Below are 19638 nucleotides of genomic sequence, written 5' to 3' on the forward strand. Positions count from 1 at the left end.
TCCTTGTCTTAACCAAAGGACATAAGGTTTTGATCTTCCCTGCTAGATAAGTGGAATTACAGACATTCAGCTCTAAGATTATATACATATAAACTTTGTAAAGTTTTGACAAATTGCTCTTAGTTGGTATCCACGGAAGTAGAGTCTGTGTTTGTTGCCTTTGCTCTTTCAGTGGGATATCTCTGACTCATGGGATAAAAGCTTGTGCTTCTTTACCTTCTCTAATAAGGTGTGCTGTTTTTTTAAGGTCCAATAATTATTAGACTCTTCACAACATGAAGATAGCTATATTTTTTTCATCAAAAGGGTATCTTTTGATGAAAAAAATATGTAACAAAAAGCTGCTGTGATTTGCTTCCAGTGATGCTTTTTTAAATTAAGTGTTTTTTTCCCCTCAAGAATCTCTACACCCCATATGGGCCTCAAACTCAGGACCCCGAGATCAAGAGTCATGTTTTTCCAACTGAGCCAGCCAGGTGCCCATCAGTAATGCTTTTAAATCAATTTGTCTTTATTAGTGACACCATAATCTACATCCAGGTGAAATATAGTATATAAATATTTGTAAGATATTTTATTCAGATGAAATATAGTGCTAATACAGATTCCTTATAATGGCTCCATGGCCTCGCGGAAGTACAGATTCCATGCATGGGTTGTGAATCACTCATACGGATTGAGGTTAAGATGTGTATTCAGAAAACTACCTATTCATGCGTGGAAAATTTGTAGGCTTATTTGAAATCAATGGTATCAATAATTTGGATATAAGTATTTCACATTTATGTTTAACCAAGTCTTGAGATAAGCAGAATACAAGAAATGGGACTTCTAACTTGCTATTGCTTTGTTTATTCTGCTTAGTTCACATCGAGCTAATAGTCTAATGCTCTTGAAGGTCTTAACAAGCTTGGACAGAGGTCATGTATCTTTTTGCAGTTTTTTGTGTGTGAACTATAATTAGTATAGCACAATGGATACAACGTTTTCTGTAGTAGGATGTGGCTTCTTTGTGAGACTTCCAGTGATTATGTAATGTTGAGAAATTTCAGAAGATTCTTTTAATAGTAAAAAGCAAAAGACAACATCTCCACTCACATGCAGCTTAAATTTAGTTAGAAACAAAACCTACATAAAACATAGAAAGATTAAAGTGAACATAATTTAATGGAGAAAACTTTGGAGACTTTGGAGTCAGAATTCAAGTGGCTGTGGGTTTAAAATTTAGAATCTCAGATTTGATCCTCAGAGCAATCCTATGGAAACAGAAGATAGGGTAGACAAGATCCCATTTAGAGATAAGTAGACAGAAACAGCATCTCAAAACTTCCATTTGCCCAAGGACACAGAGCTGGTACACTGAAGAGCCAGAATTTTGAATCCAGGTGTTTTGACTACATGCCTAGTCTTTTTCACCCTCCATAAGGCACAAAATCCAGAGTCCTTAGTTTGAGGGTCGACGCCATCACTAATAAGGGTCTAAGCCATCTTTTTCTGCCTTTTCTCTCTCTCTTCCCACAAAACTTTGCTCCCACATTTGGCAGGTCCTGGCCAAGGATCGCAGGTAAGCTGTCTGTTTCCTTTTGATGGTTTGCTATTTAGCTCCAGTGAAATTGTCTGTGTTCTTAGAGTCTCCTGTAGATGTCGTCCTCTGCCCCTTCCCCCTACCCCCACTTGACTATGACAAAAGGTCATCTGTCTGAAGAGAAAGACAAGAGGATTTGTGAATTTAGGAGGGAAGAAAAGGCTGCAAATACTGCTCTGGGCATTTATTTAAAAGGAAAGAGATATGACCAAAGAGGCTGACAAATACTTGGTTGAAGCTGGGCAGTTATGCTTTGTGGTGCACCTGGGTGCACGAAACTTCCTTGTGCTGTGGGGGTGCTGTTGAATGCCGGGGTCTCTCCATTTCTTCATTTTCATGCCAAGTTAGTCACTGGGCTCTGGCTCTTTTCCTATCCTACATATCTTTGCTTGTTTCTTTTCTCTTCTTTTTAGTGTTAAATAAAAATTTCTTCCCCAAAAAACTTGTGTTCTCAATTTGTTTGGCTGCCTTCTTTATTTACCATGTTAGAGAAGGGGGAGGAAGACTTTTTCTTCGGTACAAAAACACACATACTGCATACTTATCCAGCATTTTAGTGAGAACTGTCCACCAGCCACTTTTGTGAAAGCTGTTCTTTTTTTTTTTCTTTTTTTCTTTTTTAAGTGGTGACAGAGGGAGAAAGAAAGGCAGGTTTCCTGTGGTGATGAGGAGGGGAGGTCAAGGAATATATTCATTTGTCCCACCTTGCATTCCCCAGATTCTTGGCATATTTAGCATCTCCTCCCCTGTGCAGTATCTTCTCTCTGTATTTTGTAATGTGAAAGGTAGCAAGCTAAAGAGAGTCAGGTTTATCTTGCTGTAACTTTTTTTTTTTTTTTTTAAGTTTCTGGCACAAGGCTTACAAAGCTGTAGAAAGAAAAAGGAAGGTAATGTTACTGCCACACAACTTAGATAGCCTGTGTAATTCATTGTTTGATTGGTCCTAGTGACTAGGGAGGAAATGGAAATGGAAAGAAGGAAGGGGTTATAACCCTTCCCTATAATCAGTTGTCTCTTACTGCTAAAGTGCAGATGGGACCTCTAGCAAATCTGACTGGTCTGGTCGAGGTGGGGAGGAAGCCAACCTTCAATTTCTCCTTGCGGGAAGGTAGGGCAATCAAAGAAAGAGCTGCCTCCCCAAAAGTTCCATTGGTTTTCTATGTGAAGGCTGGCACAGTGATAGGGATACTGACTGAAGGTGGTTTTACGAGCTGAGGGAGGCCCAGAGATGCAGGAAACTAATTAACTACCTTACTTCCTTCCCCTTCCTTCCTTTCTTTTTCTTTCTTTCTCTCTCTCTCTTCCTTTCTCTCTCTCTTTTTTTTTTTTCTCTCTTTTTAAAGATTTTATTCGTTTACTTGAGAGAGAGAGGGAGAAGGAGAAGCAAACTCCCCATTGAGCAGAGAGCCTGATGTGGCTCTCTATATCAGGACCTGAGCTGAAGGCAGGTGCTTAACCTCCTGAGCCACCCAGGCATCCCTTCATCCTTTTGATAACACGTAAGCATCCTAACTTGATCTACGTGATCTCTCTGGGCCTGACAAAATGTGTGTTCTTTTATTCTACTGAACATTAACCTTTTCATAGTTCTGCTAAGCCTTGAGTTGGGGGGGAGAGGGATAAAAGGCATCACCTATCAAAAGTTCATTCTCTTCACCTGACTGGAAAGAGTTTTTGAGAGTTTTGAGAGCGTTTTGGCTCTAGCATAACTTGGGAGCCAAAGATAGTAAGTAGTCATGGGTTGCATGGGTTGCATCAGTTTCCTTCTCAGAGTAGTTTCTGTATGAAGAAATACAATTTATTTTACTAACAGAGTAGCTAACTATCTGAGGGAATTTAGATTCAATAAAGAATTAGGTCTAAAGGGTTCGACTGCTGGATATTCATCAGTTTCCTCCTGACAACTGTCATTGGCTTACATTTGGCAGGTCCTAGCCAAGTAACACAGATAGGTCTGTTTTCGTGAGTTAAGCATCTGCCTTGAGCTCATGTCATGGTCCCAGGGTCCTGGGATTGAGGCCCATAGTGGGTTCTGTGCTCAGCGGGAGCCTTCTCATTCTTCCTCCTGTCCCCCTGCTTGTACTCTCTCTGTCAAATAAATAAAATCTTAAAAAAAAAAAAAAAAAAACTACAAAGAAATCTTTAAAAAAAAAAAGTCTGGACTATGGGAGTGTTAGGTGATCCTATTTCTAGAAATGGGAGGAGGCAATCTAAGAGTGGGGAGGGTGGTGAAGGAGAGAGAAAATACTTAGCATATAGTAGATAATTACTGAGCGCACATGGTTTTGGAGTGAGAAGTTCCTCTCAATTCCTGTGAACTATAGAGCAACATTAAGCTTTTTGTGCCTGTTTACTGATGAGAAATCAGGGAATGTTTGCCTGGAAGGGTTATATGGTGCAAGAATCACCATAGGTAAAACCTAACCTATCACACAATTTGTTTAAACAAATTTATTAACAGCTTTACTATGCCTGGTACTGTCTTTTTGCTGGGGTAAATGTGACAAAGCCCCTGCATTTATAGAGCTTACATTCTGGTGACATGCAAACAGTGGTCGTTATTAATAAGAGGAAAGCTTAAAAAAAAATACATGGAAATAAGAATTCCAAGGACAGGTGCGGTGCCTAAGTGGCTCAGTCAGTTAAGCATCTGCCTTTGTCCTAGGTCATGATCTGGGATCTGGGATCAAGCCCCATGTGGGGCTCTCAGCTCAGTGAGGAGTCTGCTTCTTCCTCTTCTGCTGTGCTCTCTCTCAAATAAAATATAAAAAAAAAAAAAAATGCTGCCTTCGGCTCAGGTCATGATCCCAGGGTCCTGGGATGGAGTCCCTGCTCGGCAGTGAGCCTGCTTCTGTCTCCGCCTCTGCCTGCCACTCTGCCTGCTTGTGTGCTCTCTTGCTCGCTTGCTCTCTCTCTGACAAATAAATAAATAAATAAAATCTTAAAAAATAAAAAAAATGCCAAGGACGGGCAAAGATCTCCATCAGTTACTGGTAATTGTAATGGCAAATCATTGTGAGTTCCAATCTCTTATCCAATAGGGAAAACCGGGATCTATATTGATGTGACGCTCAGAGGACTCACCTGCAAGTGTTTATACCCAGTCTGACCATCACCTTTTGCCAAGGAGTTGCATTTTTAAAACCCACCTCCAGACCCAGTCTGACTCTTGCCTTGTTCATCTTCACATAATAGGCAAACATCTGTTGCCTTAACTTGTAGCCTTCTGTTTGTCCCATGAATAGAGGCAGCTGTATTTATTTCTTTGCCTCTTCCACAAGCTTTCTTTCCTAACAGGTCTGATCTCCTATCCCATGGAAAATGTGTTTCATCCATCTTCCTCTGATTAGTATAGTCTTGAGTCCCTTTGGTCCAATTTTGCCCTCATGTTGGTTTGATGTTTTCCTGTGGACAGCAGGGGCCTCCTTTCACTCTCCCACTCTAGGCTTCCTTTCTACCCATCTCCTCCTGGAGGATAAGCAAGATGTCAAAGGTGTAGCACCCTCATTTCCTGGGCTGCTGAAGACTCTTTGGAACATACCTTGAAGGGCCAAGGTCATCAGGCTAGTGACCAGCATCACCCAGGCGTTTTCTTGCAGGAAGCCTGAACTGAGAATGCCTTTGCTGTGATTGAACTTGGGGTGTTCTGTTCGTTTCAGTCCTTTCACTGTATAGTTCCCTGTCTCTAGTTCAAAAGAAAATTAATTGATCAGCAGAGGGTTTCAGAAATCATTAATACCTCCTTTTGTGTCATCTTAGAACATCTTTTTTGATCTCCAAGGATAACGCTCAGCACAATTTATTGCCCAAATAAGTATTTTTTTAAACATTTCTGGGTAATGATGATGAGGTACTTAAAACAGCAAAAAAGTAGATACAGAATGTGTCACACTGGAGAGGCAAACAAGCCTACCTTGAAGGAACTTTCAAGTCTTGTTAGCTAAAATAGCTTAGGTACCTTGGACTTGGGTGCCCCCTCACGTAAAAACCGTCTTCCGGAGTGTGTCAAGCACTTCGGCCTAAATTAAAATCTGGGCTTTGGAATAGATCTGGATTTTTATTAACCATTTCTAGCTGAATAAAATCACCCTCAATTACCTTTGAGCCTGACTTTTCACAAGACAACAATAGCTGCAACTTCAAAAAGGCAGTGAAGATTAAATGAAATAACATATCATTCAGCACAATGCCTGGCACATGGTAAGCCACAGTGAACGGTAGACATTATTTACTGATATTATATGTTACGTGTCCAGCTTTGTTAGTTTCACCTTCCAAGAGGAAGTTTATCATCTCTGCATTTGGTGCATGTGCTTAAGTATTAGAGTCTCAGAGTACTGAGAGGCTGAGAAAGGCAGTTTATCTTACAGAGTGCCATCACCAGTAGAAAAGCTTAGGATGTATTAAAAGAATGTGATCAGATTATAGACTATATATAGATTAGTTTATAAGGAGTAAGGGCCTTGTTGCTCCCCCCATTCTACTCTCCAAGCTCAGCACTGTGTCTGCGGGATGCAAAATCAATATGAGAAGCGTGAGAAGAATGACAGAAGAGTTTCCCCTTGTGAGGTAAACGGGAAGAGAGTATTCACATAAATAGAATGAAATTTTAAAAAAGCCTCTGGAGTGAGGCAAAAATAATTTAGACTTTGCCCCATAGAAAGTTAAAAGCCATTAAAACTGGTGGTGTGGCATGTACAAATTAGCATTTTAGAAAGGTTAGGTGGCTGTTTGGTTTGGAGGCAGAGATATTATTTAGAGTTGATGGATCATTTATTAGGTAATAGCTTAGTGCCAGGCCCTGAGGTAGGTGTGGGAGGAGATACAAGGTTGAGTAAGACATGGTCAGATCCCAAGGAGCTTGTCAGAAGACTATTGGAATTTTTTTTTTTTAAGATTTTGTTTATTTATTTGACAGAGATCACAAGTAGGCAGAGAGAGAGATGAAGGGAAGCAGGCTCCCTGCTGAGCAGAGAGCCTGATGCAGGCAGGGCTCAATTCCAGGACCCTGGAATCATTACCTGAGCCAAAGGCAGAGGCTTTAACCCACTAAGCCATCCAGGCGCCCCAACTGTTGGAATATTTTAAGTGTGAGACAATGAAGACTTGGAAAGAAAGGAATAAAACTGGGGAAGAACTAGTTGTACTTAGTAACCGACTGTATGGAGAAGAGAAAAAAAGGCACCAAGATTTTGACCATAAATCATGGGCAGAACTAGGGTCTTAGGATAGGTTGGAGTCTGAGGAGATGGCAGGGCAGTTAGAAGCTAGGAATCCAGTTGTCAGTGAAAATGTTAAATTGAAACTTAGGAAGAGATTAGAGCTGGAGGAGTTGATTTGTGGATCATTTTGCAAGAAGGGGTAGATTAAAGTCATGAGGGTGAATGAGAACTTGGGAGAAACAGTAGGGGAATGATCAGAGAGGTGAGGAATGAGTTGGCGAATGAATTCTCATGTTTGAGAGGTGAGAGGGGGAAATGGAGGCAGTGAAGGAGCAAAAGAACCCCCAGAAAGGCGGGAAAACCAGGGAAGTAGAGTCGTAGAAGCCAATAGAGATGGGCATTTGTTAAGGGAGAGAATGTGAAGTGTTGGATGCTGTAGTGAGGTCAGAGGGGAAGACACCAGGAAGCAAGGAAGAAAATATAAATCAATCCAGAACAACGTAGAAAATGTGGATTAACTGCTAACCATAGGAAATGATTAAAATATTTGTTAAAAGACTCTGGGTTAGGTTTTTACTTGGGAGGGGGTGTAATTTTATTTTTTGTTTCCTTTTTTAAATTTATTATTTATTTATTTATTTGACAGACAGAGATCACAAGTAGGCAGAGAGACAAGCAGAGAGAGAGAGGAGGAAGTAGGCTCCCTGCAGAGCAGAGAGACCGATGTGGGGCTCAATCCCAGGACCCTGGGATCATGACCTGAGCCTTTAACCCACTGAGCCACCCAGGTGCCCCTGTTTTCTATTTTTCTTAAAGTTAAAATACAGTATTTGAAAGTTCATAAAGAATAATAGCAGTGTCCTTTTTTCCTCCTAGGCCTATTCCCCCGAGACAACCACTGTCAGCTCTGAGATGTTTCACTGTATTCCTAAATAGTATGCTTATGTTACCACTTCTTGATGATAAAATTTGGGCATTATCTATTGATTTTCTGTTAAAGAAGATGAGGATATGTTTCTCTTAAGCTGCTATCCACTTCCCTTCTCTGCATCTTTCATAAATCATTATATTACACATTGTAGTTAAATGAATGTTATGTAATTTGAATTCTGTAACTGTTACGTTATTACAGAACCAAGTTGTGTGCCGTGATAGGTTTCCTTTTGTAAAATTTAGTGTTTTCCCTGGAGATGATGATTACCTTATTATTATTTTTTTAACCAGGCAGAATTTTCCATATCCATATCTTTAATCCTTTATCCAATCTGTCACAGGCCTTCAGAAAGATGATCTATCAATTCTGTTTTCACCTCCTCAAGATCTTCCAGAGTCCTCTTTCTCTTTTTCCTTTTGGACTAATTGTTTTGGCCATTTTTCTTTTTAGAATTTTCTTATCTCCTTTCTCCTATTAGAATCCTTACTTTCCTGGATCCCATTTTATCGACTCTACCTGTTCACTTCCTGTTTTTCTGAAGTACACCTCTGGTGGCTTCTTAAGATCACATGGGAGGCAGTCATTTTTTTTGAGTCATTGTCTGTCTTTATTCTTTCCTTACATTTGACTGCAATTTGTTTGGGTATAGAATTCCAATTAGAACATAATCCTTGGGCGCCTGGGTGGCTCAGTGGGTTAAGCCGCTGCCTTCGGCTCAGGTCATGATCTCAGGGTCCTGGGATCGAGTCCCACATCGGGCTCTCTGCTCAGCAGGGAGCCTGCTTCCCTCTCTCTCTCTGCCTGCCTCTCCATCTACTTGTGATCTCTGTCTGTCAAATAAATAAATAAAATCTAAAAAAAAAAAAAAAAAAGAACATAATCCTTAGTTTTGAAGGCTTGTTCCTTTGGGAATATAGAAACAAGAGTCACTCTCTGCTGGCCATATGATGAAGTCACATATAAAGCTGAGTCTGGAGGTGACCGTATTTGGGTTTTGTCTAAGTAGTAACAGAGTAGAGGAGTATGCATAAAATAAAGGAAATATGCAGAGATGAGAGACCTTGCTGCCCCAGAGAGATTGAGACTGTCACTGTTTAGGTTCTGTTGGCTTTCTGGTTTCAGAGCCCGGATCTCATGAGGGCTTTATTCCTTTATTCCTGCTTTATTATTTGTTCCTTTTAACCCATGGCAACTTGAGCAGATTTCTGTTTCTTTACAACTAAATGTTTATTAAGACAACCATCCATTTTATCTCAAATTCATCTCTGTCACAGCGTGAAGGCTCAGTGTCTGTATTTAGAACTAGGACCACATTTCTGAGAGATCTCTGAATTAGAATCAAGAAAGCCTAAATTTCAGACCTCTATCTGCTTTACTGGCACTGGTCAGCAAGACAAATTGAACAAATTGCTTTACCTCCATGTAACCCAGTCTCAGTGCCAATATAAATGAAATTATTTATCTCAATAAGATTTTTAAAATAAAAGACAAAACGAGATCACTTTTGTATTCATGCTGTGAGCATTTGCCACTACAGTGGGACTGGTGGGAAATGACTGAGTCATGGGAAGGACTCTTGCCCCAAGGAGAGACCGCCTGTCCAGGACCTGAAGTAACTATTTCTGTCTCCAGCTGCCAACCCTGCTTTTTTTTTTTTTTTTCTTTAAAGATTTTATTTATTTATTTGACAGAGAGAAATCACAAGTAGGCAGAAAGAGAGGAGGAAGCAGGCTCCCCGCTGAACAGAAAGCCTGATGCAGGACTCGATCCCAGGACCCTGAGATCATGACCTGAGCCGAAGGCAGCGGCTTAACCCACTGAGCCACCCAGGCGCCCCCCAACCCTGCTTATTATCTCATCTGGTGGCATGTGGGATGTCAGAGCTCACCTGTGACTAAAATAGAGAAAAAGTGACCCTGAAGGCGGATGTCTGGCTTCCGGCTTATGGCACAACACTGGTAGGTCCCGCTGTCTGATGGTGTGATTTGGTTTATGGTGAACACCAAATGAGATGGTATTTCACTGACACCATCTCTCCCAGGATTCCGTTTAAGTCTCTGTTGCTGCAAGCTGGTCTCGGGGAAACAGTCAGAAGATCTGTTCTTGCACAAAAACACTATAACCCCCTCAGCCTCTTCTTTCTTATACAGCAAAGTACAGATCAAGCGTAGTTGTTTTCCTTCCTTGTGAAATGAGCTTTGGATCTGCATGCCCTCTGGAATGGGAAGGGAGAAGAGTTAGCCAGGGGAAGTTCACTCACATAGACTAAGTGCACTCACCCAGAAATGTTGAGGCAGAGGAAGCGGCTGCCCAGCCTATATTAAATACCATCTCTTAGAAGAGTAGTTTACGGGCTATACCTGTATCTGAGGGAGACCTGTAATCCCAGTTATTTGTTAATTCAGAAATGGTTTAGATTTTATTTCTACTCCAAGTGGAACTTGTATAGGACCTTTATTAAAGTGCATTTATATACATCTAATCCTCGGTATAGCCCTAGAACCACATACTGATGTTCCCATTTTATTTTTATTATTATTTTTTAAGATTTTATTTGTTTATTTACAGACAGAGGTCACAAGTAGGCAGAGAGGCAGGCAGAGAGAGAGGGGGGCGGGAAGCAGGCTCCCCGCTGAGCAGAGAGCCCGATATGGGACTCGATCCCAGGACCCTGAGATCATGACCCGAGCTGAGGGCAGAGGCTTTAACTCACTGAGCCACCCAGGCGCCCCTCCCATTTTATTAACTGAACTACACAGTAGTTTAGTGGGTTGCTAATGCTGACTTATATATTTCAGAGAGAGGAGAGGCAGAGGGAGAAGGGGAGAGAAAATCCTAAGCAGGCTCCAGCACAGAGCCCAAAGCAGGGCTTGATCTCCTGACCCTGAGATCATGACCTGCGCTGAATCAAGAGGTGGATGCTTAACCAACTGAGCCACCCAGGCACCCCAAGTTGACACACATTGTAGTATCTGGATCTCAAACCTGGATTTCATAAATTTAGAATGTATAAGATCCTGAAAGTATCTTAGATTGAGGGCCAGATTACCAGGCTCTTGGCAACACATAACAGAGGCAGAATGTCTGATGGGGAGGGCAATAGTATTAGTTTTAACAGAAAAAGAATAACTATATTTTTCACCCTTCCATTAGTGTCAAGAGGGAGTAGGTCCTTTTCTTCCCTACCAGAAAAAAAAACCTTGGGATCCATCCCTCCTCCTGAGTCCAGGATTTTCCCTGATGGCTATCTCTGCTCTGGGGATCTGAGGAGGGGCTGTCCTCACCACCAAGCTGGGTGTCCACGATTGCCAGCAGAATGGCCAGGGCGAAGCATCCTCTGCCAGGTGCCATCAGTGTCCTGCACAGTGTCAGCAGCCACAGGAACTTGAAGCAAATGTTGGCTCCAATGATGTCCTTGCCTCACTTTCCTGAAAAGGAAATGTTGGCTCCAATGATGTCCTTGCCTTACTTTCCTGAAAGCACATGAGGACTCCTCCCAGGTCTCCAAGACCATCTCCATGTTCCAGGCACTAGCTTAAGTTGGCTAGAGTCTGGTGGTGGAAGGCTTGGGCATGAGAGTCCAGCTGGCTGGGAAGCGAGAAAGTTAATCAAGTGAGGTTCACTGGAGAGAAGAGAGGAGAAAAGAGGGAAGAGACAGGACACTAAAGGCTCTATTTTCAGAATATTTTTTTCTAAATTAAGTTGCATTACTAGGTCAAAGACTAGGAACACATTTTTTTTTCTACTACATATTATCAGATTGCTTCCCAGAAATATGGTTGAGATTCAGATATTCAGCAAGAATGCGTTTGTTAGGGTGCCTGGGTGGCTCAGTGGGTTAAGCCTCTGCCTTCAGCTCGGGTCGTGGTCTCGGGGTCCTGGGATCGTCCCGCATCAGGCTCTCTGCTCAGCGGGGAGCCTGCTTCCCCTCTTCTCTGCCTGCCTCTTTGCCTACTTGTGATCTCTCTCTCTCTAAATAAATAAAATTTTAAAAAAAAGAATGCGCTTGTTAGCACTGAATATTTTACATTTTTGCCAATTTTGATGAATGAAAAATTAGATCTCACTGTTGATTTATTTTGCATTTCCATGACTAGTGAGGGTGAGGATCCCTTCATACATTTATTCGTCATTAGTATTTCCTCTTCTATGAATTGCCTGTTCATATCCTTTGCTTTTTTTATTCCCAAATCAACTTTTTATTTTTTTTAAAGATTATTTATTTATTTATTTATTTGACAGACAGAGATCACACGTAGGCAGAGAGACAGGCAGAGAGAGAGAGAGAGGAGGAAACAGGCTCCCAGCTGAGCAGAGAGCCCGACGCGGGGCTCGATCCCAGGACCCTGGGATCACGACCTGAGCCGAAGGCAGAGGCTTTAACCCACTGAGCCACCCAGGTGCCCCCTCAAATCAACTTTTTTAAAAAAATCAGCTTTTCTCTATATTAGAGATATTACCCTAACTTTTTTTTTTTTAACAAATATTTTCTCCCAATTCATTGTCTCTTGAAAAAATGTTTTTTTCATCAGGAAAATTCACATTTGCATGTAGTTAAATACAGTGCATCTATCTATCTTTTCTTTTAAGTGATCTGTAGTTCTCTGTATTGTTTGAGAAAGTTTCCCTCAGGTTGGAGTTATACTTTTTTCCAATATTTTATTGTCTTGCCTTTTATGTTTATATGTTCTTTTTTTATGTTTATATCTTCTAATCCTAGCTAAGAAAAAATGTTCTCATCTCAAAAAACCCAAACTGAACCCAAAGCAAAAGCAAGATAAAACCTGGGTTTTCATCAGTTGGAAATCCTTGAATAAATTTTGAATCATTCATACAGTAGAAAATTATGTATTATTAAAAAGAATGAGTTCTTTAAATATGAGCTTGAGGGGGGGATCAATAATATACCATTATGTCAAAAAAGGCAAATTGCAGGGCTATGCATATAAAATAAATATTCTTATTTTTTTAAATCCCCTCTCTTTATATAAGTGTTTTAAAAATATATTTAAACACTTTAATAGTTTATATCTTTTTGGATAGATAATTTCATTCACAGGGTTCAAAGGGTAGAGCTGTGTAGTTAAAAGTTTCCTTCCTGGGGCACCTGGGTGGCTCAGTGGGTTGAGCCTCTGCCTTCGGCTCAGGTCATGATCTCGGGGTCCTGGGATCGAGCCCCGCATCAGGCTCTCTGCTCGGCGGGGAGCCTGCTTCTCCCTCTCTCTCTCTGCCTGCCTCTCTGCCTACTTGTGATCTCTCTCTGTCAAATAAATAAATAAAATCTTTAAAAAAAAAAAAAAGTGTCCTTCCTACTCCCACCCCCAGTGATCTATTGCCCCTTCCCAGAGTCAACCGATGTTGCCTTATTGTGGATACTTCTAGAGATATTCTATGCATATTTAAGAGGTTCCATATCTTTCCTTTTGTGAAAAAAAATCAATAACAACAATGAATGATAGCGTACCGTATCCTCTGTTCTATATTTTGCTTTTTTCACTTACCAGTGTGTCCTGTGGAGACATTCCTTATCAGTACATAAACAGCTTTCCCTCCTTAAAAATTGTTGCACAGGGACGCCTGGGTGGCTCAGTTGGTTAAGCCGCTGCCTTTGGCTCGGGTCATGATCCTAAGGTCCTGGGATCGAGTCCCGCATTGGGCTCCTTGCTCAGTGGGGAGCCTGCTTCTCTCTCTGCCTCTGCCTGCCACTCTGCCTGCTTGTGTTCTCTGTCTCTTTCTTTCTGACAAATAAATAAATAAATAAAATCTTTAAAAAAAAAAGTTGTTGCACAGTGTTCATAATTATGTGAATTTATTCTCATAGATTCCTACCAGTGAAGATTTTGATTATTTCTAATCTTTTTATAGAGGTATAATCGACATACATGATATGAGTTACAAGTAATGATTTGACAATAGTTATGCACTGTGAAACGATCACCACAGGAAGTCTAGTCACCATCCATCACCATAAAAATTTACCAAAAAATGTTTTTCTTTTGATGAGAACTTTCAACATTCACTTTGCTGGCCACCTTCAAGTGTGCACTACCATACCATTCCCCATGCTGCACACCATATCCTCATGACCTGTTCATTTCACAGCTGGAGGTCTGTACCTCCAGACCCTCTTCACCCCTTTCACCCACCCCTCAGTCTCCTCTTCTCTGACAACCACCATTCTGATCTTTGTATCCAAAAGTTAAGTGGAAAATATTAAAAGAGGTGAACTTTAAGAGGGGAAGGGCAGTTCCTGTGGGTTGGGAGGCACATAAATGTAAGGAGGCTTTTTTTCCTCATATAACACTGTTCCACTTGATGTATTTTACCTTATGAATGTACTACTACTTTTTATTTTTTAAAAAGATTTTATTTATTTATTTGACAGAGATCACAAGTAGTAGGTAGAGAGGCAGACAGAAAGAGAGGAGGAAACAGACTCCCCATGGAGGACAGAGCCCGATGTGGGGCTCGATCCCAGGACCCTGGGCTTATGACCTGAGCCGAAGGGAGAGGCTTTAACCCACTGAGCCACCCAGGTGCCCCTACTACTGCCTTGTAAAAAAGTAGTTTTAGCCATACTTTGTGGCTAGACACAAAGCTTGTCATTCAATGTTTTGTTTCAAGAGTCAGCAGGACATTCTGGTGGAGACATGCGTGCATGAGATAGAGAGAGAGAGAGAATGAGCAGGGGAGATGGGCAGTGAGAGAAGCAGGCTCCCTGATGAGCAGGGAGCCCAAAGTGAGTGGGACTCGATCCCAGAACCCTGGGATCATGACCTGACCAAAGGCAGATGCTTAACCAACTGAGCCACTCAGGTGCCTCTAAGTTTGTTATAATCCTAATGAAAACTCCCAGTGGTCTGGCCCCCAGGGCTGCTGCCCTAGCCTTGACCTTGTGTTCCTTCTCCTGTGTGTTGTCTTACTTTCACGCTCTTCCATGTCTCCACCAGAATGTCCTGCTGACTCTTGAAACAAAACATTGAATGACATGCTTTGTGTCTGGCCACAAAGTATTATCTGATTTGCAAAGGAAGATAAAGAAATGAAATTTTGCCATTTGCAAGGACATGGAAGGAACTGGAGGGTATTATGCTAAGCGAAAGTAGTCTGTCAGAGAAAGACAACTATCATATGATCTCACTCATATGTGGAATTCAAGAAACAAAACAGAGGAACATAGGGGAAGGGAAGGAAAAATAAAACAAGATGAAATCAGAGAGGGAGACAAACCATCAGAGAGTCTTAATCATAGGAAACAAACAGGGGTGCTGGAGGGAAGGTGAGTGGGGGGATGGGGAAACTGGGTGCTGGGCATTAAGGAGGGTACGTGATGTAATGAGCACTGGGTGTTATATAAGACTGATGAAATACTGAACACCACCTCTGAAATTGATTATACATTAAATATTAATTGAATTTAAATTAAAAAACTCGAAAAAGGAAGATGAAGAAGAATTGCAGTTATTCATTTAGCCTAGGTTTGTGGTTTAAAGCATAGACTCTGGAACCAGACGGCCTGTGTCCCAACACTTACTGATGCTAGATCTAAGGAAACACTTATACTTAGGCTCCTGAGGTAGGAACCATCCTCAGCCCTTAATAAATGGATATATTTGACAAACACTGAACAACTATGATGTGTTAGGCACCACAGAGCCCAGAGAGACAACTAAAACAGAGGCTGACTCTCTCAGTGGTTCTATGCAGGCTCTAGTCAGAAGGACCCATCTGTACTCTGGCTTTGGCAAGTTTCTTAACCTCTCTGAAAAGCAGCTTACTGAGCTGTAAAATGATTATCATATTCTCTTTCCAGGGTTGTTCTGTGGGTTAAAGGAGGCAACCCATGTAAACTACTTACATGGTTTAATGCCAGGGTAGTGGCTGGCATAGAGTAAAGACTCAGTAAATGTTAGCCATGTTTATTTTTATGCTTCCTCATATTTGCAGCAATTTAAAGTGTCCCAAACCCCTCCACATCCACAATTGTGTTTAGTTCTTATAAAGCACGGCTTTTCTAGTTATTTAAAAATGTGTCACTTTTATCAAGCATATGGAAGCTTAGAGAGGCGTTGTGAGGAGCTTAAAAATCACAGCTTCTAAGTGAAGGAGCTAGGATTCTAACTCCCAAGTTATGCGTGTCTTTCATGTCCTTTGTCCCTCTCCTCACATCTATTTAGCCATTCAGGAATGGCTGCAATCCAAGGAAGGCTGTGATAACAATAATAAGGTCATAAAGTATATCAAGGAATAGGAAAGGAGAAATTCTGAATGAGAGGTCTGGAAAGGCTGCAAGACCGGAATGCAGTTGGACCTTGACAGATGTTTGCTGACTGGGGATCTGGTGGTGAGGTAAGGCAGGGAACGGTCTGGGGAGATTGGGCTTCCAGTCCTGGCTGTGCATTAGCTAGCTGCGAGATGCTGAGAAGGTCACGTCCCCTCTCTAGGCATGTTTCCTGAGGGACTGGTGCAACGGGATGGGAGGGGCGTGGTAGGGACCGCTTCCAAGAAGAGAGCGGCAGAGTGGCAGGCAGGCTCACAGGGGTTGATGCAGGAGTGGCTGCGCTTCGTGGTGCCTAGGGGCGAGCTGGAGCAGAGCGTGTAAGTTTATCGTGGGCCGTTCAGGGGGCCTGGACAGGTGGGGGCCGTGGGGAAAAGATGCTCTTGGAGTAGGTGACCTTGGTGCCTGGAGGGGGAGCACCCCGATGTGATGCAGGCAGGACCGGGTGGAGCAGGCACCGTTGCTTCTGCGTTATGACCACTAGAGGGCGCTTCCTTCTAGTTGAAGCCGGAGATGGCGCGGGGGTAGGTTGTGCAGGCCAGCAGGGGAAAACCTGAGCTAGTGCTGGAGGTGTGGGCGGTGCAAGATCCGGTCTGGTGGGTCCTGAGGACACAGCCTGTACTAGACCCCTCCAAAGCGGGAAGAGGTGTTGGGGAGCGAAAGGTGGGGACTTTCTGGGTCCACAAGCTAGATGCAGGTCTCCTCTTCCTCATAAGACGTGGCGAGCCCTGGAGTCGGCAACGATGAGGGTCCAGGTTAGGTTGGCATCGTCACCTTTCAGCCTTCCCTGCAGCCCCTGAACTATGCTGGGTGCCCAGGACCTATGGACTCTGAGGATGTGCCTCTGGAGGTAAACACCCTCCTTCTCCCTGACCTTATTAGAAAGGAGGAAGCACCTGGAGTCCCAGACTCAAATCCAAGCTTCATGTGATCTGGGGCATGTTACCAACCTTGCTCAGCCTTACACTCCTCCTGTGTTTAAAGCTCCCTCCTGTGAATGTTGCTATAATTAAATGACACGTGGGTCTGTGCCGGACATTTTCTGCGGAGTGCGGACCCACTGCTGGTGGGTAAAGACTGGAAGGAAGAGGCTCTTCTTTTTGCTACCAAAGTCCTGATCTCACCTCTCAGAGGAGGTGGAAGGTTAGCAAACAGCTTCACAAATATTTGTTTGCAGATTGCCATTTGCAGATCTCCCACCAAGCTGAAAAAGATGCCCCAGACCCAGAGATGGGATTTCATCAACCACCACACACACAACTTCCTTAAAATAGAAACAGATTAGTAAGTAAACTGAAGTCAGTCTCAGAAGGCCCTTGGAGCACTTGTCTGCTTTCTCAGGCTTGAGGCCCTGACCTGCCTTGATACACAGAGTTGGGCTTCTCAACCATAACATAAATAGACCACAGACACCTTTGGTTGTCTGATGAAGCCTGTGGGTCCCCTTCTCAGAATAATTTACAAATTAATAAAACAAAATATAAACGATAACAAAGGAAACAAATTATATCAAAATAGTTGTCTAAACATTGGAACATGGGATAGTGTAGCGTGTTTCCTAAGATCTAGCATCAGTAAAGCATCATAATCTCATAGTAGTGATGAATCTATGTGACATTTTGAGAAATCTGTAACAACTGTAATGAGATTTGGAAATGTTTCTGATTTCTATTGATGGCAAATTCTATTGTGGTTGGTTGCCTACATTCATAATTGAAACAAATGCTAACTTTCAGCTAGAAACTGGTGGAAATAAAGATATAATGTTTCTCTCGGGTTTATGAATCTCATGAATGGACCCTCAGTTAAGAACTCCTACAGAACAGGCTCCTTGTTTTGTAATTAGGGAAACTGAGGCAACCAGCTCTCCTGATTTCTAGATGAAAATTCTTCCACTAAAGTGCATAACTCTGGAACTTAGAGGAAAACCCTTTCTTTCTTTCTTTCTTTCTTTCTTCCTTACTCTCTTTCTTTCTTTTTTTATATGGGCCTTAATTCATGACCCTGAGATCAAGACTTGAGCTGAGGTCAAGAGTCGGTTGCTTAACAGACTGAGCCACAACAGGTGCCCCAAGGAAAACTACTTGTTCTTCTTTTTCTTTTTTTGGATTTACCCATTCATTTTACAGAGAGAAAGAGGGGAGGGGAGAGGAGGGAGGAGGGAGAGAATCTTAAGCAGACTCTGCGATGAGCATGGGGCCTACGTGGGTCGATCCCATGACCCCAAGATCACAACCTGAGCTGAAACCAAGAGTCAGACAGTCAATTGACTGCACCACCCTGGCGTCCCGTGGAAAACTATTTCCAAATCATTATTTTCACTCAGGAATTCACAAGTTTACTCTGCCAAAACATGCCAGTTGGCCTGAAGCCTCTCTTGTTGGCATTCCCCCTCCCAGAGCATACATCTGGGATATAAACTTCCCTTGGGGTGCCTCACAGGACCATTCTGAAGCTCCATGGAGCCCAGTGGCTTGTCCTAGGCCAGGCTTTGAGGGATCCTGAGGACAGTGGATCCAAGTCTTGAGAACTTTCCTCTAGTGACCATGTCCTTTTTATTGATAAAAATGACCCTTTGTCATTCATCCCCAATGAACACTGACCAAAACAAAGCGGCCTATAGGATTTAGGACAGCATAAGAGATTTGTGCTTGGTCAGGTTTGTTACTTTGGGAGCTTGCCTGGATTTCCCTCCCATGAACATGCAGTATAGTTCTTTCACGTTTGAGGCAAGTGTCAGAATGGGGCCTGGATCCCTGGAAGCCGACTCGGGAAGAGCAAGCATGGCGCCCCAGCTGGCACAGTAACACTTCTCTTTCTAGCGTCCTAAGGGTAAAGAGCATTGCAAAAATTAGGGGTTCTCAAGGACCTCACTGGAAGCCTGTCCTTACCTGAGCAGTTCTGTCAACATCCCATTCCCACTGCCAGACCCCAGTTCCCCAGTGGGCCTCATTACCTTGGGACAGAAGTTCTTCTTTCTTGCTCTCAGCCTGGGGGCTCTGGTGAAGGCACTTTGAGCTCTCAGCCCCTGCCTTGTTCTTTGGTCGTCTCCCACTTCCGTCATTGCTCACACCTTCATGACTTGTATATATGGTCTTTGAAAACCACAGCATGGGTTTTTGTAGCAATCAGGGGTCTTCCTGCCTCTCTCTCCTCCACCCCCACTGTGAACTTTTTCTTTTCCACCTCATCCTCTGCCGCTTTTCCTCTTCCTTTTTGTGTTAGAAACAGACTATCTGCTGAGGGGGCTGAGAAAAAGCACTCTTTGGAATTGTTTTCTTCACCTTGGGGGACAAAGATTTTTCACTGATAATTCATAATGAAGATAAGACTGATGATAGAATGACTGAGCATGTGCTCTCAAGTATAAAGAAGGGTATCAAGTCTTTTCCTGAGAGAAGGCTTTGCTTAAGGACAGGACAGAGGAGAGAGCAGATCCAGGCTGAAGGGGGAAGAGGGTGGCACAGTGAGGGAACCTGAGGGCGGCGTGGGAGATGGAGAGGGGGACAGCCCAAACGGTCCTGCATGGGGTGGGGGGCGGGATGAGTGGGTGAATGGCTGACCTTGTTTCCCCATCTATGACCCCTTCAACCCATTTCCATTCTGTTCTGATCTGTTCCTTTTGGTCACTGGTGTCCAAGGGAGATCACTGGAAGATTGCTGGGATTATCCCTGAATT

At 42.7% G+C, this 19638-nt stretch overlaps 1 protein-coding gene across 2 annotated transcripts; it reads right to left on the minus strand.

Annotated features, from left to right (window-relative positions):
- Positions 1 to 1414: 1414 nt before the first annotated feature.
- CD160 (CD160 molecule) lies at positions 1415 to 19032 on the minus strand. Of its 2 annotated transcripts, XM_047727621.1 has the most exons (5): positions 18916 to 19032; positions 10966 to 11109; positions 9570 to 9896; positions 5127 to 5270; positions 1415 to 2452 (listed from the first exon to the last, which is right to left on the minus strand). In XM_047727621.1, exons 2-5 carry the CDS (start codon positions 11030 to 11032, stop codon positions 2445 to 2447), a joined length of 546 nt encoding a protein of 181 aa, XP_047583577.1. In that variant the 5' UTR covers positions 11033 to 11109; positions 18916 to 19032; the 3' UTR covers positions 1415 to 2444. The 2 variants fall into 2 exon arrangements, with proteins under 2 accessions (XP_047583577.1, XP_047583576.1); XM_047727620.1 differs by lacking the exon at positions 1415 to 2452 and having other exon boundaries at positions 4999 to 5270.
- Between the last annotated feature and the right edge of the window lie 606 nt (positions 19033 to 19638).

Source organism: Lutra lutra, chromosome 4 (assembly GCF_902655055.1).
Source record: "Lutra lutra chromosome 4, mLutLut1.2, whole genome shotgun sequence".
Taxonomy (NCBI): Eukaryota; Metazoa; Chordata; class Mammalia; order Carnivora; family Mustelidae; genus Lutra; species Lutra lutra.

Excerpts from the sequence above, each read along its gene's own strand:
- CD160 (XM_047727620.1), bottom strand. The coding sequence starts at position 11,032 with ATGGCACCTGGCAGAGGATGCTTCGCCCTGGCCATTCTGCTGGCAATC. Across the intron at positions 9,897-10,965 it reads CGTGGACACCCAGCTTGGTG|AGGGCATGCAGATCCAAAGC; the intron begins GTGAGGACAGCC and ends TTCCCATTCCAG. Across the intron at positions 5,271-9,569 it reads TTTCTCTATTTTAGTCACAG|AGACAGGGAACTATACAGTG; the intron begins GTGAGCTCTGAC and ends CTTTTGAACTAG.